This window comes from Lepidochelys olivacea (assembly GCF_965140295.1).
Source record: "Lepidochelys olivacea isolate rLepOli2 genome assembly, chromosome: 8".
Taxonomy (NCBI): Eukaryota; Metazoa; Chordata; order Testudines; family Cheloniidae; genus Lepidochelys; species Lepidochelys olivacea.
Genome location: NC_140418.1, coordinates 20,100,927 through 20,123,234, shown reverse-complemented (window position 1 = coordinate 20,123,234; position 22,308 = coordinate 20,100,927). Strand labels below are relative to the sequence as shown.

The window sequence follows — 22,308 nt, the reverse complement described above, 5'->3', positions numbered from 1 at the left end:
CATGTATGCTATCAATACTGTATCCTACCACCAGTGAAACTATACCAGTGGGCCTTTATGAATCCCGGTTTTTATAGTGTGAGCAAACTCCAGGTGAGCTAACCATGGCAGACTCAGCCTTATGAATGTCTTAGGCCCCAATTCAGGAAAGCATCTTTATTCAGGACAGCACTTAAGGATGTGCTTAACTTTAGACACATGCTTAAACCCTATTGACTTCACTCAGGCTTAAACCATGTGCTTAAATCCTTTCCTGAACTGGTGCCTTAAAGAATAATGTTGATGCAGGGCTTGTTGTTTGTTTTGTTTTAAGAAAGAATAAATCATTTGAAAAGGCTGCTTATGGGTATCACTATTAAAAAGAGAAAAACAATCCTTTGGTATTTCCCGCTCCATAGCTAGAATGAAAAGATATTTAAATGCGAGTTACGTAATAAACAGCTAAACAGAGAAATATTCTCAGTCAATATATGCAATGAATGGGCAATCATCACTCTTCTTTATGGATGGATGGCTAAAAAGATTGATTCAAAAAATTGTAGTTACAGTTTATGAGCCAGATCCTGATCTTGTTACACCATTGTAAATGAAGTTACTCCAGATTTACACTGCTGCAACTGAGATTAGAATCTGGCCCTATGTAGATATTAATCTTATCTAGTTCTAAAAATAACATTACATTTCAACTGAAAGAGCAAAGAAAGAAAAAAAAGCTACTGACACCATAATTTGTGTCACTAGATCATTTTTATGTTTGTGTTCCATTTAAAAGAATAATCTGTAAATTACTTATCAAGAAAAGTTATTTGTTTGCACTAATCACGCCTTAAACTTAGAGGCATAATATGGAACTAATTATTTTTAACTAACTAATCAACATGCTTCATTCATAAATTGGGATTTATCAATATAGCGCATGAAAGGAGAGAACACATTATTATTTCAATTTAGATAATATGCAAAAAACAGTGTGTTTGTAATGACCTGCTTTCACTGAATATAATCAAGCTGCAAAGCTCTATTACAGGCTGGAAATAGCAGCAGCTTACTTTAATGAGATTTCTGGCTCTGGGCCCCAGCTGTTCTACGCAAGGCTCTCCCCTTGCTCTATGACCTACCAATATGTGCTGTCACCAATAATGAGACAGGACCTATTTCCTAACATGGGGAAAAATTGGAAGGTATCTGTTCTATCGACTACTCTGGCAGATACACACCCTCTTTTCCCAAGCATGGAAGAAAGAGGGGAACATTTAATATGCAACATCTTTATTGGACACCCCTCCCCCCCCCGACTTACATTAAAATAACATTAAACCCATAAGCCAGAGAATTCAGTGTTAATGCTGAAACTCTATTCTTAACTCATCTCTGTTGCACATAGGTATTGCTGTTCATTAGGTACACACATATGCCCCTCCCCTATGAAAGTCCCCTGACAGAGGATTCAAGTCTGCAAGGCATGGGAAAGAGAGGATGATTATCGTCGTAGCCTTAACTCTGAATTTGCTGGATTTTGTGGAATTATGTTAGACTGTGAACATACCAGGAGCCAAAGTGCTTCATCTAATTTGCATAAAATGGAGCAGATTGCCACTGTTTTTGTTTTTAATATGGAGATGAAGCCTGGAGACTACAGGTTCCAGCAAGCAATGCTGCATCTCTATCTGAGCAGCCTAGTCACTGAACTCAAGCTAGAGCACTGCATCCTGGGACCTGAAATCTCTGAAGGCTGTACCTCTGAAACGAAACACTGGGCTATCCTCAGGCTCCACTGTAAAATCTGTGAACTGCATTTTGGTCATCCTTAATACTATTTTCACTGCTCTTTTTACGAGAGTTTCTTTATAATGTTCAAAGAAAAAAAAATCGCTCTCCTGAAAGTGTTTGATAGTTTCAGATTTTTATTTTTTAAACATATATGTACCTCAAGGCCATAGCACCTCATTTGGAATCATTCAGGCCTTTCACTTGAGTCTGTTGTTTAGGGACAAGAAGCCATCATATGTCAGTATTTCAAGAATCTAAAACCCAGAAATTATTCTGTTGCCCTGCATACAGTCCTCCTAGGAAAAATCTGATGCACATTTTAGTCAGAGCACAGAAAGGTGTGTGGATAACTCTACTTTGAAATTAAATGACTTGATGCTTTTTAATTTGTCTTTTCACCCTTCCAAAATACCCAAAGGCACTAGCCCATATTATAAACGAATAGGCTATGAAATCTTACTCTGAGAAATGAAGATGTTACTGAAGCTATGTCTATACTGGTATTGGATCTTGGGTAGACATACCTATGCTAGCTTTGATCTACCTAGCACAGCCAAAAGTAGCCGTGAAGACATCAGTGCAGGCTTGAAATTCAAGTATGGACCCAGGGTTCTGAAACCCACGCCACTCAGTCTTCACTGTTATTTTTAGCTATGCTAGACAGATTAAAGCTAGCATAAGGTATGCCTACCTGAGCTGCAATCACGCCTCTGATTGTAGTTCAATTGTGGTGTAGACACAGCCTGCGTTACATTGATGATAATACTTGGCACTTATACACTGTAGCTCTTTACAGGCATTGACTAATGACCCTCACAACACCCATGATGTATTCCTGTTTCATTAATTATTCCTCTTTTATAGATAGGGAAACAGAAACATTGAGGACCTCCACAAGAATTCTCCACTTGCATAAATGGACTCAACTTCCATTGATTACACTGAACTGAATTTGGTTAAGAACACATATGTTACTCTTGTCTACACTGAGCTTTTTGCTAAAATCTCCCCCTGTTTCTCCCCCAGTGGTAGTAATTCTGTGTCAGAGCTAGGATTTCTAGGATTAAGACTCAGGAATTCCTTCCTCTGGGGACCCTGCCCAATCCATAATGGTTAGATACCACAGTAATATGGCGGGTGCTGTATAAAACACACAAGAGCACGAGATGCTGCACTTTTGGAAATTAAATGGCAAAACAGATTTTATTTCAAATTTTCTTTTAAAATACGTATTTTTGGTGGAATTTTTCTATGCCCAGTTTTATCCCAGAGAGAATTGATATGACTAAGAGTTTCCAACAGTCAAGTTGCCAGTCTTTTAAGTATAACTGCATAAATAACACCACTGTCCTAATACTACCTATTTCCTCTTTTAAATTATTTATATATTTATTATATTTTACATGAGCTGTGGAACCTAGAGGCATTTTTGCAGCGTCAGGTCATTCTGAAGCACATTACATACAAAGAATCTACTCCATTACATTACAGGGCTGGCAAATGCAGTTGTATGTGGTATTGTTCATTAATATTGCATAATTACTGTACGTGAAATAGTTCTTTGGGCAGTGATGACATTTTTTCATAAAGACTTAAAGCTCCAAGGCAATGTTCTCTATTAAGGGGCTGTTTAACATATGAGGGTATATCAATATACAGTATCTTAATGCAATCGCAGAAAAATAGCGAAGGCTGCTTAGCCAAATGAAGCTATTAACATGTATAATGTATTTTCCACAAGATTTAAATGGTTTACTGAGTTTATAAAAATCACACTTCATATCTCAGCTCTGTCATTGCAATATCAATCTAGTGAATAGCGGTTGCAGCTACATCAGTTTCAGACAAATACTAATGTCCTATGTGGAGATGAATTGTTGATTTTTCTCTGAAGCTTATAAAACACTTGTGCACTCTTTGAAAATTGCTATAAAACCAGAATTTTCTCTAGCTCTAGGATAATATTAGCTATTCCTAGCATGCCTGAAGATTTTAGTTCAGTCATCCTGGAGCGATGGTTGAGGACAAAACGACAGTGCGTTTTCTTTCAGATCTGTCAGTTGCCTTTAGCACTGTTGAACATGAGCAATGCTCTATGTACTATGTGGCACGTTAAACCTAAGCTATTTAGCAGAGACCCCAGAACTATGCCCCCCACAAATCCTCTTACCTTCAATTATTCCTTCCACCCTCTGCAGTCTAGTCCAATATGTACTGTACTCCTGATACTGTATGTATAATTTTAATCATGACACTTAATTCAATTAATTTCATGTCACCTTTGACATTTAAATGTTTAACGCGTTGCTGGCTCATGTATGGTAAGGCATAACTGCCCCCACAGAAGTTGTCAGAGGGGAAAGCTGGCAGTTTGGGCACATGGGTGGGGATTTTGACACCCAAGAAGCAAGAACATATGTGAGTTGTTTTTGGTACCTAGGATATAGTTGTGTCATCTGGTTCTGGGAAGGGTTGCATCTCCTCTTTCAACTCCCCTTTTTGGACAGAGGCTTTAAATCTGTGGGGAAACTGGAGATTTGAATTCCTTGTCGCTCCACCCCAATGTCAGCTAATACATCCCATGATGATAAATGAGCATGTAAGCCTGATGTTTTTCCTAATATTATTGGCAATAGTGCACAATGCTAACATTTAAAGTTTGTGTGCTTATTGACTGAGGGCTCACCTTTCTACTCAGATGATACCATGGCATCTGCACTCAGTGGAGGCACTAGAATTTACAGTCCCCTGATTTAAAAAAAGGGCCTGCTGGTAGGGCATTTTCCATAAGGGGCCGGGGAGGTGGGTGGTGGATGGGGGTCTTTTGGCTCGAGAGGGCCCTGATGTTTTAACATCCAGGGCATAATGCAAAGCACATTTGTTCTCCTGGGCTTTTCTGGAAAGAGAGGGGTAAAGGATTTAAGGATTGTGAGTTGTAGGTACTGGGGTTTTTGGGGGCAAGGGGCTGTTGTGATTGTTATGAGGACCTACCACATTATGTTATGGCTTATTATGCCATTAAGTTGGTTGTGTCATATTCTATATTGTTATTTGGGGTATATGGCTTGGTTGGCAGAGTTCTTCTTTTTTGCATTCAGAATATTTACTCTTTGTTGCGTTTTATCATTTGTACAGCACTAAAACTTTGGACAGGTGCTTTGTTAAATCCAAATAAACTACAATCACAAGGTTGTTTCTGAGTCATTAAAGTAAGTGAACAGATTTTTCTACACCACTGCAGCTTTTCTCAATTTTTGCCGTGACCCAAGTCACAATCTAACATTTATTGGGTGATGTGTTGCAGTCAGAACTGTCAGGATAAAGTTTGTACAAAGCAGGCTAGGAAGTCTAATCCTCTAAGAGAGCAATACATTCCCCCTCATGAGTTAGCCTTGCAGTGAGGAGCAAGGCTTGTGCCCCTGAAAAACTATTGTAGGATGGTCCATCTCAGTGGTTAGTGCCATTGAAGACCCAACAACTAGAACTGTCTAATAATGCCTGTAGAAATGGTCTGTAGAATTCCCCCATACAAGGCAATAGAAGCTGAACCCATTACATATTGGTAATACAGTAATTTGTTATGAAACCTTACACAGTTAAATAATATTTTAAATATACTTAATTTCTAAAGCTCTTTCAGGAGAAAGGTGCCAGCTTCATATATCATCACTGAATTGCAGCCTCCTCTTTGATGGAGGATGGCAGCCAACTTGCACATTGCATCTTACACAGTCTTGATTGTGGGGAAGGGAAATTTTACAATATACTAGAGCAAACCTCCACTCTTGTGGTCATGGGATCTTTAATGTCCAGGAGGAGCAGACAAGAACTTAGGATCAGATTTTTTTAAAGTTATTTTGGTACCTAAAGATGCAGATAGGTGCCTAGGTGCTTTTGAAAGTCCCAGTAATCACCTTTCTGCAGTTTTAAGTGCCTAAATACCTTTAAAAATGTTTTTAAGGTTCCATCCAAAAGAGACCTGTGTAATAAGTGTCAGAGAACTCTACAGGAGGAGAATGACTGACTGACTTGACCCTGCAAGTATTTGGGTTTGTGGTTTGAGTGAGTCTAGATATTGCAAAGGTCCTGCTTAGACTTCTAAGGAAATATTTAATTAGAGCAATAAGAAAATATATATATTGAAGGTTTTTAGAAATAACTGTCAACGTTTCAATATGTCCATCACTGCAGAAACTAGTAGTAATATCTTTAATTCTCAGTGGAGGCTGCTGCTGTTCTGATATTTCCCAGCAGGAACTACAGACTGGTGATGTAGCATATGATTTGGAGAATGCAAGCTCCTATTTTAACATTTGGGAAAGCAGGAGACTTTCAGAGTTGTTTGAAATTCTATAGCTATTAAAAGTGATTGATTTAAAAGTATTATATAACGTCTAAATGAATCAGTTAAAAAAACTCCACAAAACTTATGTGGCAAATCATAATTCCTCCTGTTTGTTCATGAATTCCAAATTTCGTGAGCTTTTCTTACTTGACATCATCAAACCATCAATGCAGCAGTTTCCTTTCTGGTTGTTAAATGCTAATATTTATAGACACTACTGATTTTCTTTAGTGATTTATTCTTCTTTGGAATTACATGTCATGACTGCAATCTCTTCTATATCATTGTGCAGTTTTCCTTAAAAAGATTATATAAAATGACGCAAATCCTGTTGGGCAGCCGATGCCATCAAAATATCACCCGTTGAGAAGCCTCCATCAGGTAGCTAGTGCCAGGAAACCATGTTTGTCATGCAAGGTGATTAACATCAGAGTTTGGAAGTTCTACTTATATCACTAGTTGATCAGCACTTACGCTAATGCATTGCAAGGGTGTGCCTAAATTTAAATGAGGGCCATCCATGCAGTCCTTTTCCAACTGTTTATTCAACAATACATTATTGGAGCCAGGTTCATTGCTTCTTGACAGAAGTGCTTGTTAACTCTGCATCTATGATGATGCTGATAACAGAGTGACTGGAAAGTGCAGAGAAAAATAGTGTTTAAAATTCAGACAGGCTTGCACAGGTTGCAAAACAGTACACAAAAAGGGAAATTGTAACCCACTAATTAGATGTTTGAAAACAATGATGCTTTTCATTGTATGGAAACAAATATATTTTCTCACACAGAAACAGGGTGTATACAATTGCAAAGAAAAGAGCTTACTTCATAAAATGCATGAACAATACTGGATTTGTTGAAAATATCATGTCACACAATCGGGTGACAGAAGAGGTTCAAAACGGCTTTGGAGTAGGTGGTGGTGGATACCCCATTACTGAGTGAAACTCTTTGAGAAGTGTTTCTGTGTGGTGATTTCCATCTTTCGCTCTGGAATATACATACGTCTTAATTTCTTTTTTGTTACTTAACTTCGGAAAATGTTTGTATTTATTTATTTATAGACATGCTGAAAAAGGACGCCCATCTCTAGATGCCCTTGACATAATTCAAAATATCAGTGTAGTACTTTAAGATCACTCACCACAGTCCTCCACCCCGTTATTTCCCCATCTCTCCAATTACAATCCTGCCCCCCCCCCCACACACATTTTCTAATATCTGGTGGGAGGGAGAGAAAATGAGTCTATGGCAAGCACTGAAGTTCATCAACTTTGGACTATTTCAGACTATGGTGGAGCAAATTCCAAAGTTGTGAACCCGTCACAGAGAATACCCTGCTAGCTGTCCCTATTATTTATAGCTCTGCTGATCTCAACTGTAGCAGTGAGGCATGGAGACAGAAGTGATCTTTCAGGAACAGGTAGGTAGTTTTTTGATGCATATCCAGCTGCTCTGTAATAATTTATGAATACTGTATACTAACTTGGTTATTGGGATATGTATTGTATTAATATGTTGGTTTAGTTTAACTGTGGGCTGTAAGGAAAAACAAGCAGGAAGGGGAGAAGAATAGCTCAGGATAAGCCATCCCTCAGCAAGTATTTGAGGATTGGTATGGGCTCTGTCGCATCTGGCTCAACCTCCTATTAAGCCTACTCAACTGATTTTGTCCAGAAAGGCCATAGCTGAAGAACTGACAAGAACAAGGGACTCTAGCTGGACTAAAAGGGGCTCTCTCTATCTTGAGTGAGGAGGTAGTTGTTAAGGAGCTGGTCAGGGAAACCCGACTGACACAGGCATCCACAGGAGTGTCTGAGGAATCTAGGCCTAGAATCACAGGAGGATAGTGCATTAGGTAAGATAGATGTGCACTGTTGTTTTAAAACCCTTTTTCTGCTGAAGGAAAAAACCACAGGTGCCAAACCCAGTTGGACCTGCTGAGTAAGCACAGTCAGTACACAGGGTTCTGTAGCCAAGAACCTAGTCTAAGTGTGGGAGAATCACAGGATTGCACTCTAGAGAAGATAAAGGCATGAGGCCCAAGACCTGAGAGGGGTGCCCTCATAGAGACTTGGAAGGTGAGAAGCCTAGCTAGCTCTGTAACCAGCAGAGGTCTGTTTATTTTTCATTTAGAAAATGCAACCAATACAATCTTTATGTAATATTTAACATAAGATGACTTTTAAAAGACAAAACTATGAACAAAAGATGCAAATACATATCTATTGTGTGCATGCGGTTTATTTGATGTACATGCAGACCAGATAACTGCACTCAAATTAAGCACGGAATTTCACTTTGCATATCTAATGGCATTGAAAATCAGGCTCACTGTGTGGAGGTTGCCATATAAGGTACAAAAATAACAACTAACCTTTTAATAAACATATAGGTATATCACAAAGTATGCTTAATTACTATTATAATATATATATTGCCTTTCATCCCTAAGCTTCCTAAAGTACTTTAGAAACAAAGGACCTGATCCTGTAGTACTTACTCAGTAAAAACTCTTTACTAAAGTCAGTTAGATCCTAGGTTCTACTATATCTACTTCATGCCAGTGCTGGCTTCAGGCTTACTAATGCTGTGGTCTGAGCATGGTAGTTCAAGATGAAATTCTGATAATGCTCATGTGGGCAGACTAAATTAAAACGGTCCTTTCCTTCCACCACTCCAACTTTGACATTTGAATTCCATAATGGTATGAACATGGCTCAGTATTTTTTCTATCCCTGTATAAACACCCCTATTTTTAGCTCTCATGTTATAATGTCCTCATCTCATCATCCTGAAAGATCAGATTTATTGGATATCACAATTTAAACCTCCACTCCCTTCCTCTACAAATTTAGCTAAGAATCACAAACCCTTTAAATTAGGCAATGCATGCATGGTGACTTCCATTTGCATTGATACAAGAACATCTGATCTGACTTCTTTATTTTGTTTATGGGTTTATAGGTTTATGGGGCAAGGAATGAGGGGGAACACTTGCAGATGAAAGATTCCAGCTGACTTTTGAAGTCATCCCAAATAGGCAGCATTCGGCTGTCCAAATGACTTTGCCACATGTTCTCAGTGACCTCCATGGGTAGAGCTAGTGCCAGAAGGACCAACACCATGGTGGACTGAAGGGGAGAGGACTGAGCATTTGATGCAATATGCCACAATGGGTTGCCATCTTTAATGAGAGCAAAATACGGCTTTGGGGCCTCATTTTATACTGAAACGCTTTCCCTATTTTCATTTTAGTTTATTTGTAACTCATTTGCTTTCAGTGGGAGTAGTTGTGGTGAATATTTTAAACACTTCATATTTAAATGTAATATTTTTGTTGGCTTTTTGATTTTGACGGGTCTGTGCAATTCCTATGTTTATATTCATGTTTATATCTTTCACTAGCAACTTTTGCCTCAGGGAGAAAATTCTAGTGCCAAAACACCACAAATTCTTGGATAAATTTTCAAAAATACATAAGGGACTCAGGAGCCTCAGTCCCAGGCTCATAAGTGGCTAAGTCAATTTTGAAAATGGGACTTAGACTCCTAAGCCAATTTAGCCAACTTTGAAAATTTGACACCTTGTCTTCATATCCTATATCTGCCATATAGAAACTAAAATGTTGAGATCAGATCTGATGGTATTTTGACTAAATATATAACCCCTTGAAGAATTAAAGGCAGTGAGAAAAACACAGATATAAACTCTAATATCTACAGGCGGGTTTGTTTCCTGTGGAACCTGCATGTTCAGTCCTGTAAATTATTTCCTTTACCTTGTTTAAAACACATGTATTTTTCTGTAATGGTACAACCCCCCACACCTTCAAGTAGTGATATTACAATGTTTGGGATGATTAGATATTGCAGTTATGGGGCAGATAGATTCTAGAATATACTTGAGTATTTATTTTATGGGTTCTTTGTGCCTTGTTCTTCCTCTTGTTTTATTCCATTCTTATTCACTTCTCATCACCTCTGTGCCCTGCAGTCCACCCTTGGGATGACGTATTTATTACAGGGAGGTGGAGCTGCCATAAGTCTCAGTTCACCGGGTGATGAAGTCCTACAGCAAAGTAGGTTTTGTCAGGTACATCAGTCCACAGGGTGATAGGGTAGTGCAGGGAGGGAGGGATTGCTATACAGCTCAGCCCTTGGGGTGACAGGGTTTGCAAAAGGCTTCTGTCCTCAGGGCAATGGGGGGAGGGAGGTGGAGTTTATAATGGGCCTGAGCCTTGAGGGTGTGGGTGATACAACGAGGTGGGGTTTGCAGTGAGCTGAAACCCTCAGGGCATTACTGGGAGGTGAGGTTTGCAGTGGCCAGAGCCCTCGGGGCATATAGTGAGACGGGGTTGGCAGTGAGTGTTACTTGCTCCCCAGGTTTTCCCCAAGCAGTTGTATATCTTACTGGTTTCAGGCCTTTTGCCCCCTTCCCCTCCCCCATTTAACAATGGAGTTTTGCCCAGGAACGTGCCCCCTGCTCGTTCTGATCCATACAGGACAACAGAGAACCAGCAGTTACAGAGCGCTGCCATATTCAAACATGGCTGCTCAAGGAGTACCTGCTTTCTTCAGTCCAAGATGGCCGTCCTGCTGGCAGCTAGCAGATGCGTGCCCCAATCCAAGATGGCCACCAAGCAGGGACGAGTGCCCACCACAAAGATGACTGTCGGAGTGGCACCTTCGTGCCCCTACCAAAAATGGCGGCCGCCCCTCCTTGCATCTCATGACGTCGCCAGGAAGAGACTTGTAAAGCCGGCGGGGGCGAGGCCTCCGCCTGAGGAGACGCGAGGGAGGCGGGGCAGGAGGTGTGTCCTCCCCCAAACCGGAAGTGCCGCGCTGCCTCCCTCCAGCTGGTTGTCATTTCGCTCAGCGGCTCTGTCCTGGGGAGACGGGACTCGGCAGCGGCCGGGCGGGGAGGGAGGTACCGGCTGCGGCAGCGAGCAGGAGGCGGCCGGGGACAAGAGATTCCGTAATATCCAGACTCGCCGATTACTGAAACGCCTCCCGACTCCTCGGAGCCGGTCTCGCGCCCCCCTCCCCCCGCGATAATCGATTGTTTTACATGAAGGGTAAGGGCAATCGCCTGCAGCTGCGAGGACGCGAAGCGAGGAAAGGACGCTTCGGAGCCGCCGCCGCAGGACCCCACCCCCCTGGTGACTCCAGCGGTCTCCCTCCCCTGCAGTATTAATCGATCGTGACCCTGTCCCGTAATCTGCGGGCGATTTGGGAGAGCCGGTTAAACACCTTCCATGGGGGAGAGAGGAGCCCGGCCCCTCGCCGCCTGCACCATCCCCTCCCCGCTGGAGGCGGCTGCTCTCCTGAGGTAAAATCCCTCCTGCCTTCCCAGACGCCAGGACTTGTGAGAGGGGGGGCGGTGAGGGAGTACCCCATAGAGAACAGGGGCCTGGCGAGCTTAGCCTCCCTCCACCGGCCTCTTGTCCCCTGCCGCATGCCGTGTCCCTGAGGTAAAATCCACCCTCCCTTGCAGACAAGGGCTCCCGCAGCTGAAGGAAGCCTACCTAGCTCAGTAAAAGGAGGCGAGCCCAGTACCAGAAACCACCCTTCCAGAAGCAGCAGCAAGACACCACCCTCACCCTCCTCCTGCACAAGTCATTGCCTGCTGTACCCCCTCCCCCGAATGCAGATTTCTAAGATGAAACTCTTCTTCGGACAGCCAGGACTCATCTGAAGGACACACAAATATCTGATCGTAAATAGGAGGCCAGCCTGGCAAGCTCAGAAACCCAACCCAACAGGAGCAGCATCAAGAATCCACCCTTCTCCTGCACAGCTCACTTCCTTCTCATCTCCAGAATACTGACTTTCTGAGATAAAAATCTTACCCCTTCAATAAGCCAAGACTTCTCTAAAGGACACATACAAAATAGTATTTATTATTATTATTTATTATTAGAATACACAATAAAGGCTTCCCTAGCAGCAGCAGGGGAAAAAAGCCTCCTGCACAATTCACTCCCCCACTGAATGCTAAAATCCTGAGGTAAAATCTTCCCATATCCACAGCAAGGACTCTTGAACAGGAAACAAATATATATTAGATTATATAGAATTTATTAAATTATTCCAGACTTAAATTTCTTTCTTTTCTTTTTTCTTTTATTGCAGCCAAGAGGTGGAGGGACCAGGCGTCATTGTTTCTCTTTTCCTCTTAACTCATTTATGGCCGAGTCAAGGCTGCTGAGGAGGAAAAAAACAGGATAGTTAAAATCTCTTTATATTTGTCCCCAGAAGATTTTTCTCTTATTGATGTGCATTTCCTTTAGGAAAAGGAAGCCTCTTATTTTGCTAACCAAAGATTTATTTTTCTTTTCTTTCTAACCAGAGAAAGGAAACAAACATAAATTGACACATCTTAAATATTTAAAGAGATTTATCTTTGAAAGAACCAGAACTTATATCCAAATCAGAAATATCTAAGGAGTGTGTGGAGGAAGAAACTGGAATATCTAGATTAAAACAAGATATTTGCTAGTTCCTCTTTGGTGGAGGAGGAGAGAAACACTAAACATCGTTGTTGTTTTTTTACAGGAGAAAATCAAATCTTAAATATAATAAATGGGGGATTACGGGTTTGGAGTGTTAGTGCAAAACAACACTGGCAATAAGTCAGCTTTTCCAGTGAGATTTCACCCACATCTGCAGCCTCCACACCATCATCAAAATGCAGCCCCCAGCCCTGCTGCTTTTATAAATAATAACACAGCTGCCAATGGCAGTAGTGCTGGGTCAGCTTGGCTCTTTCCTGCTCCAGCTGCCCATAACATTCAGGATGAGATTCTGGGGTCAGAAAAATCTAAAACTCAGCAACAGGAAAAGCAAGAGTCTCTAGAAAAACAGCAGCTTTCCCCTAGTCAAAGTCAGGAAGCAGGCATGCTGCCTGAACCTGAGAAAGCTAAATCTGAGGAAAATCAGGGAGACAATTCTTCAGAGAATGGCAACGGGAAAGAGAAAATAAGAATAGAATCACCAGTGTTAACAGGATTTGATTATCAAGAGGCTTCAGGGCTAGGTACTTCAACTCAGCCCTTAACATCCACTGCATCTTCTCTGACTGGTTTTAGTAACTGGTCAGCAGCTATAGCTCCTTCTTCTTCTACAATAATCAATGAAGATGCCAGTTTTTTTCACCAGGGAGGGGTCCCTGCTGCCTCAGCTAATAATGGTGCTCTGCTATTTCAGAATTTTCCACATCATGTCAGCCCTGGCTTTGGAGGTAGCTTTTCCCCTCAGATTGGACCCCTCTCTCAACACCACCCTCATCACCCCCATTTTCAGCATCATCACAATCAGCATCAGCAACAAAGAAGATCGCCTGCAAGCCCTCATCCACCTCCATTTACACATAGAAATGCTGCTTTTAATCAACTGCCTCATTTGGCTAATAATCTTAACAAACCACCTTCTCCATGGAGCAGCTACCAAAGCCCATCACCTACACCATCTTCTTCATGGAGCCCCGGTGGCGGTGGATATGGTGGGTGGGGAGGGTCCCAAGGGCGAGACCACCGCAGGGGACTGAATGGAGGGATAACACCCCTGAACTCCATCTCACCCCTGAAGAAGAATTTTGCAAGTAATCATATCCAGTTGCAGAAGTATGCTAGGCCTAGCTCAGCCTTTGCTCCGAAATCTTGGATGGAAGATAGTTTGAACAGAGCCGACAACATATTTCCTTTTCAGGTGAGAGTCTACTCTGCTAATATAAATAGAAAAAATGATTTAATTTTTATAGAAACAATAAGGTTGGGGATTTTTTGCGCAATATACTTCAATTCTCACACTTGCATGATTGAAAATGAATTTGAATTGAAATAAAGTGAACATGTCTAACTTGTAATTCACCCTGTGACATTTCAGTCTTCGTGATCTCTGAGCTGTGAATCATGTATTTTTTTCAATAGTGCTTGTCAGATAAATATCTATTTATAGCCCAGTGGGACATCTATTAAAGTTCAGTTCCATCGTGGTAATTAACATTACACACAGTAAGCAATAACAATTGGTGAACAAATGTTTCTGCTTTTTAAAAATGTAACACAAAAAGGAGTGAAGAAATGAAATATTGCTTGACTTTAACATTTAAAGATTTTAACTATTTGGAAATGATATTGCACTGTATGTTGAGAACAAGCATTCAGTAATCCTTAAATCTGTCTCTGCCTTATGTTGTAAAGTAGTTCATGGATTTGCATTGTGACATGACTTGAATATTTTTGTTGATTAGTAATTTCATTGTACAGAAAAAAAATCTGATTTTTTTTTCAGTGAACTGCATAACATTTTTTTCCACCAGTAGTGGTAACAAATATTGGTTATACAATATTAAATCTTTACTAAAAATAGATCTGGACTAGTCAGTTGTTGGCCTGCACTGTGCTACACCTTATACTGTCAGGAGGCAGGTTTTCTGACACTTCAAATTCATGAGAAACATACCTAGTTTGTTGAGGTTAAAATTAGCTATCTGATGTTGATCCAGATATACAGTGAACATTTGGATGGTAATAGTTTTCTCTCTATCTGACCACTAGTTACAGACCCAGCTTGGTAGCTTTCATATGTTTGAAAAAGACCTCATAAGGTGGATCCAAAACACAAGATTCTTTAATGTCTAGTGGCTTGTTTTTCAGGATCTTCAGACAAGGGCAAAAGTAAAGATTGCAAAATGATTGCAGTATTTCTAGCCATGGTGTAAGAAGCAGGGTGACCTACTTTTAAGTAATTTGGGACTGGAAGATCAGTAGATTAGAAGAACCTCAGAACATTTGTCATGGTAACTACAACCCCAAAGAGATCTAAATATATTTTATAATGACCTTGTAGAATCAGAGGGAGGACCAATTCATTTCCCCTTGGTAAATTATTCAGTTTGTTTGGTTTACAGGGCTATGCAGCCTTCTGAAAACAGCAGCAGCTGCTGGTAATACCTTTCATTAAGGATTTCTTTTTACTGCAGAACTACTAGTAGTTTAAACATCAGGTAAAGTCTGCATAACCTTGGAATGCATAACAATAATAGATCTTAATTTTAACAGTTGGAAATAATATAAAGAACTGGTGTCCAGTATACCAAATTCATATGCTCAGACCATTAGCAAAGGGACACAGCTGGAGTTGGTCTTTTTTCAGCCTCACTGCAGCAAGACTTGGCTTGCTGTTTAATTCATTCTGTACCCTGACACGTAGCTGATGTACAGAGTGACAGAATGAGATCAAGTGTGTCCTTGGTGCTGCATTTAAGGCCCAAATGTATACGTACTGATAGAAATGTGCTCCTTTTGGTATCAAGGAAATTAACAAAGCTAAGTGATTCCTGAGTGTGGCTTTTGTATTATGTATTTGTATGTTCTAAATCTTAAAATGTGTCATTTTTATCATGGCTAAATATAATTTCTACATAGCATACTGGTGTCTGTTTACATAAACAGTAAGATGAAGGTATACATGTCAAGACCATGTCTGACACTTCTTCATGCCAGGAAAAGGAAAGTGTTGGAGTGAAATGCTTTCCAGTCTGTTACTATCACTTATGTTCCCTGATGAACAAAAAAAGGACAGGGCAGGGCAGCAAAACAGGACTCCAGAATGCAGATCCAGAAAAGATGTTGATGATTTTCCAGACCATTTTGGGTAACTGCTTTTTATAACTTTTGTGGTGTGAAATCCTTAATACCTTTGTGATCATTTTAAAAAGTGACTTCAGTTCAGAGAACACTGGGGGGAGGGGGAAATTATATAAAATGTGTCCATAGGTTTTTGTTCTGCTGGAGGTAGGGTTCAGATTGTATTCTTGAAGCAAATCAGTCATGAGGATTTTTGCTTATGATGGAATACGTGTATGTAGTTGCACATATATGAAGTGTCCTTGTGGAGGCAATCATGTTTTGTCTGAGACTTTCATTACCGGAATCTTCTTAGATCCATATTTAGCATCCAAAAGCTACCTTTGTTGCTGAAACAGAATGGGGGTATTTGATTAACTGCCTGTTCCTGGTTCCCCCTTTCATTTAACATTTATTTTCTTATTTAAATCTGTTCATGAGTGTTGCCCTCATATTATGAGAATTAGTTTATTTAGAATGCAAGAGTATGGAAGAATGTGGGGTTGTTTTATTTATTTATTTATTTATTTTTTAGGAAAGGTATCTTTACTTAAAAGCTTAGTGAAATACAAAAGTACATATTGGAGCATATCTTGTGGCAGAGATCCTATAGCAGCCATATCTAAATGCTCATTTTTTTTGACAAGTGTTGCATATGTCTGTGTAAATAACTTACATGAACAAATGTTGATTTTAATTGTTTCTGCTTCATGACTCGTAGTGATTTGCCATGAGACAAAAATCCCTAATTTTTGTAGATAAAAGTAGGGATCATTTTCGGTGTTGATTTGCTTGGTATTTTTATACCAGCGAAGGTAGCTCATTCAGTATTGTGGTGGCCATGTACAAATTGGTCTGGTGTTTGTGATGCTTAGTAATTCTATAGTACTGTTTGAGGGTCTCAGAGCATGACTAGGGAGTAGACAAGGTCCTCTTCTTACAGTTGGGGAATCCAAGGCACAGAAGGTGGAGTGACTTGCCCAAAATCAGCTGGCAGAGCAGTAAACAAAACCTAGATTTTTTTACTCCTCATCTTGTGCTTTTACAACCATACAAAGCTTCCTCTCAATTAAAGCAGTTAAATCTGTTTAAAAAATTAACTAATTCCTTATTTTTTTAGCTTTTCAGAATTACACTCTTACAAAAGATCTGTTTCAAAAGAGCAAAGCCACAAGTTGTCATCCTTCTTTGACCTCTCATTTGAAAAGTTGCTAGTTTTCAAAAAAAAATAAACTGTGCTCTTGAAAAAGGAAATGGTAGGTTCTTAGTTATAGTAGCCTTCCATAGACATCTTATCAAATGAGCGGGTGGACCTACCTTGTAACGAGGAATTTTCAAAAAAACAATTGCTCCCCATTTTCCTCCCTGCGACACTGAAAGTGTAGTAGCTCCATGGGATGGTGAATTGTCAGTAATTGAACTGCACTGCAGCATTGTCTTCCAGATTGTATAGACTTTCCTCTTGCTACATACTTGCACTTTTAAAAAGACTGGAACACCCTGCTTGTTATGCAATATATAAATCTTGCTTTCATAGGCATTTCCAGGTTTCAAACTCTCATCTTCAAACGTGTGAGGATGTTTGTAGAATCAATTCTTGAAGGCACTAACAAGCTGAGCAATAGTGCTCAGCTTTCTGTAAAAAGTATTCAGACAAATTTCTGCATAGCTTCTTAGACTAGAACATGAAAATAAAAATTCAAATTGCCAGTTTCATAGAATTTTACATTTGTGGGCAGTTCACTGAATTCACTTGCTCAAAATGTTTTTTTTTTTTCCTCCTCAGAGAGAGGCCTCCAGACATTTAACCCCATCCCCATCTATGGAGGTTCTGTGCTAAGGGGGCTTTCTCTTCCCCAAGGTAGATGTGGAATGTTTGTGAAAACACATAACTACTGTAGTGTAAAATTAAAACTCCCTTCTGTAATGATCTGTTTGTACACAAAAATCCTGACTACATTGATTAGTGTATTAAAACAATCCCATTCATAAAGCATTTTAGAACTAAAAATATTCTCCGTTACATGCATTTGCCAAACTTTCATCATAAGGGAATCTTGCTAATGGTCTTTTCTTTGCTCACTTCAGGATTTTGATTTATATTTTCTTATTGTTCTGAAGGAGCCTCTTGAGAGACTGAGAGCTGGCTGTGTAAAATGATGAGGCAACCTGTTATTTTAGGTTAAATACATATATTTGGGTTTTTTAAATACCTGCTCACCCATTTTCTATAACTATATCCACTGCATAGTAACTAGAGTTTTGTATGCCATCCCCCTACTGATTTAGCTATTGGTCTGTGGAATTAAAAGCACTCTAATGTGGTATGACATACACAATTTAAGTACTGTGGAAGTTAACACTGTTCTTGTTTTATAAACTTACTACTGACGTTTGTAGTTAGGCTTCAGCCCTCCTGCATATTTCTGACCTCAGGGATTTTTTAAAAAGTGGGCCTTTGTTAAGAAGCTATTTGAATTATGTTTCCTAAGATTAAAAGAAGAAATCTTATTATTCATTTTGCTTTGAAAATGAATTGCATACACAACAGGGCAGCATAGAGCAGAGAACATCGAGTAGCGTACAGTAGTAGATGTATAAAGAGGTTTATGTACAGCAGAAGTGGGCTCAGGCATGTTGTTTGAAATGTATAGACAGGACAGTAACTCTTCTTAATATTTAAAACTTTCAGTTTGACAGAGCATAAGAGCTTTTGTGGGAGTGAACACTTTTTTGATTTGCTTGAGTTTTCCAGCTTTCATTTTACTCTTCCTGGTGAAGCTATAAAAAATGACTAGGGCAGCATACAGCAACATCCGTTCAGGAAAAACCTGTTTATTCAGTGCCTTGTTAATTCAGCGGTTACTGGATTGGGAGTTGGAAGACACCACTTATGGGGAGGGTTGGGTAGGGTGTATATAGCCGCTGAGTTAAGCTTCATCATTCTACTTCAGAATGAAATAAAAATGTGGAATTCATGTCCAGTGCCTAAGGCTACCAAGACACTTGACTAAGTGTTAGGGACTCCTGGATGTAGAGTTACTAGAAACTATAAAGGCAAACATAAAGAAATAAACAGGATTTGGTTTATAATAGTAAATATTTACTTTATAGCTATGACACCAGTTTTTTAAATTGCGGGAACTAGGACAAGTGTTCAGAAAGCTTCAAATATCCAAAGCACATACAGTGACTAGGAATTAGAGGTGATCTTTCTACAACTATAGTATGCAGCAATTCTGCAAAGGAAAGTTCTCCAAAGAACTAAACAATATATATTGAATAGAATTGATAGTCTCCAATTTTAAAAAAAGGAGTACTTGTGGCACCTTAGAGACTGACAAATTTATTTGAGCATAAGCTTTCGTGAGCTACAGCTCATTTCATCAGATGAGCTGTAGCTCACGAAAGCTTATGCTCAAATAAATGTTAGTCTCTAAGGTGCCACAAGTCCTCTTTTTCTTCTTGCGAATACAGACTAACACGGCTGCTACTCTGAAACCTCCAGTTTTAAAGTATGATATATGCAATTATGCTTGCCCCATAAATACTGCTTAATCATCTTCAATAAATTGCTAAAATCAACAGTTTACTTTGCATCATTATAGATGCCTGACTCTTCAAAGAATTCACATTTTGTAATATTAGGCACAGCCTTTGCTACAAGCAAATTGTCACACCCAGGCAGGCTTTGATTTTATACTGTTTGGCTTTCATAGCATTGGCAGACTATGGTTGCGATTGCCTCATCTTGGGAAACATTGAATAGAAACTCTCAGTTTCTGGAGTCTTAATTGGTCAGGCGATACTGAAGGCATGGGTACAGATTAAATGTAGTTAGGCCTGTACTTCAGTGGTTGAATCCAGATCAACTGTCTGTGAAGCTCAGGAGAATTTAAATCTAAGGTTTTGGTTCAAGTCCATGCTGAACATTCTCTTCCATGCCATCAAGTTTTCATGTTCAACTTCCAGTGCATATAGTATCATAATATGTATAATACATCATTTATCCTAAGTGTTTTTATTCTGGAATGGGTCCCTTTGGACTTGAAGTAGGGAAGAAGATGGATCTTATGGAATCTGAATTGTGTGGTTTCCTACTTATAAGCATCTCCATTTTAAATGTTGTCCTTACATAGCACCTGTCGACCACAGATCCCAAAGTATTTAAAATATTCTTTACAGATCGATGTGGGGAGAACACGGGGCACAGAGGTTAAGTGACTTGTGCAAATTCACATGAGTCAGTGGCAGAGTTGAGACTAGAATCCGGGAGTTCATCTCTCAGTCCTTAGCCACTAGATCATATTATCATGGCTATTGTATGTATTTTGAAATTATTTCTAGGCAACATGAAGGAAACAGACAAGCAATTCCATTTCCTTTTTAGAGTGATTTGGCCAGACCTTTGCATAAAGTTCACTGGTGTAGAATATCAGCTCTATATTAATTGGGTGTGGGCTGCTAAATATTACCTTTATATAGTTAGTCTTCTAAGCAATGCTGTTTTTATATAAATTCCACCATTTCTTACAGCATGTAAATGTTGTTAATATCTTAAAAGCAGCCTCTTGTATTGGAGCTATAATTTGATTCTCATTAGGATCTTGTTTCTCAAAGTCCTTTTTTGCCAAAGGTAAATGTGCTTGCCCTTTGAGCCCTCTTACAAAGCAAAAGGTCAGATACCCTAATACAAACTCCTGAAGTGCAAAGTTCTTCTTCTGATCAACTTAGGTAAGTAATATCAGCCACCAGAAAACTTATTTTGTTATAGCTATATAGACATTTTACTTTCTTTTGGGTGATCATTATCCCTATATCCCTTCTTTCTCATTCATATATTTATTACACACAGATCACTGGTATGACTCCGTTGGGGCCACTGTCACTCAGTGAATTGGGCCATTTAGAAAACACCACGCTGTGGGATGAATCCCCCTCCCCACTGAATGCTTGAAAGAGGGACTGCACTCATTTTTGCTGGGTACAGCATAGTGAAAATTCATATGCTTCACAAAGACCAACTTTTCCCCATATTTGGTTACTGAGTTAAAAATCAGAGCTTAATATTTACATGTTACAGCAGTAATGTTGAAGCAGTATTAAATGTGTAGTCACAGGTCTCTGGCAAGATGGCCACCAGTGCTAGTCTCAAATGTTAATTTTTATCATTTTCAGATAAAGTACGTCTTTGTTTGCTGACCACCATGTAAACTTTTAGAACACTGCACTGAGCAAAACTGGTGCAGTTTCTTTTCTTTTTAAATAATTCAGGATCAAATATCTTACCTGAATAGAGAAATTCTACTAAAAAGAAAAATGTGTTCATGGTGCTTGTCTCTCTTCAGGCCATTGTACTATTATGATGCTTAGCCTTTCAATTTGTTAATGGACCTCTCTGCACAGTGAACCAAATTTGCTGATTTAAACACTGCAAGCTCACTGAAATTGATGAGGTTTCAGGGTAGTCAGTGCAGATTTAGGTCTGTGTTCGGGAATCTGGGAGCCCTGTGGTATCTGTTCTTTTCAGAATAGGCACCATCTAGAATTGATTGACTAAACAAAGTACTGGGATTATCCAGAAGTTCCAAAAAGTAAGTAATTAAATAAAACATTTGCTCTATCCACTTCAGGGATAGATCTGCTTTTCTGGTTTTATGCATTGTTGCTGACATCTGGGTTCAAAGTGCTAGGGGTATTTCTAGGCTAGTCTATCCTACCCAGTGTAAATAGTACATAATACAGGGTGGACAAAATGCTCATAATTATGCAAACTGGTGAATGACATGCTGCGTTTTGAATGTCTTACAGGTGATTGAGAAGCCGTGCTGAAAGGGAATTGCAGTTAAATAGCACTCAGGAAACATGGGTTGCTGTTGTGAGTGTGTCATGGTATAAATAGGGACATAGTCTGCTGAAATTCTGTAATTGGAAAATAGCATCAGATGTCATGAAATAAAGTGTGTACTAGGCTTGCCACCATAGTAACTGAACAACTTAGAAAGATTAGGATAACTAGAATAGACTGTTGGTCTAGCTTCTACTCTTTCACTAATAAGTGGTGCTTTGTGGAAGGGACATGATGCTAAGATGCATTTTAACTTGGTTTGTGGCCTTTTAACAAATGCCCTCAATAGGCAGGGACCCTGAGGAGCAACTTTTTTCAAATGTCCCAGTACCAAGACTTGTGTTTTCCCAGGATTGAGGCTGAGGCAACTCAGCGCCTCAAGCTGACTAGGCCATTAGGCATTCCCTCAGGCCTGAGAAAAAACTTGCTTATCACTTGTATATTGAGAATGCTCTAGAATTGTTTAGAAACCTCATCAAGACATATGACTGACTGTGGCAGATAGGGGCCTCTTGGTATTCAGCATTTTGTATCACCCGGAGTCTTCCATCATCTTGGTATGTCTGGAACCACGAGAAGGTGGAGAGGATGAGGCTCTGAATGTTTTAGAATGGTCTGCACCCTTCCATTGTGAATGATCCATTAATGGTGGCTACCAATGGGAACACAGCCACATAACTTTATTTGGTAATCAAGATGAGCATGGTTTAGA

General features: G+C 39.7%; 1 protein-coding gene across 7 annotated transcripts in view; it reads left to right on the top strand.

The window, feature by feature from the left end:
* CPEB4 (cytoplasmic polyadenylation element binding protein 4) overlaps positions 1–22,308 on the top strand; it is a 187,295-nt gene that overhangs the window by 118,567 nt on the left and 46,420 nt on the right. For 2 of the 7 annotated variants that reach the window (XM_084636782.1, XM_084636781.1), the window contains exon 3: positions 7,406–7,540. The exons of 1 other annotated variant lie outside the window; for it this stretch is intronic. In XM_084636782.1, coding sequence (XP_084492908.1) covers positions 7,511–7,540 — 30 coding nt within the window. In that variant the 5' untranslated portion in view covers positions 7,406–7,510. Of the gene's footprint in view, positions 1–7,405; positions 7,541–10,979; positions 11,449–12,337; positions 13,827–15,756; positions 15,777–22,308 lie in introns of those variants that run through there. 4 more of the 7 variants (XM_084636779.1, XM_084636778.1, XM_084636783.1 and 1 more) reach the window with 3 other exon arrangements.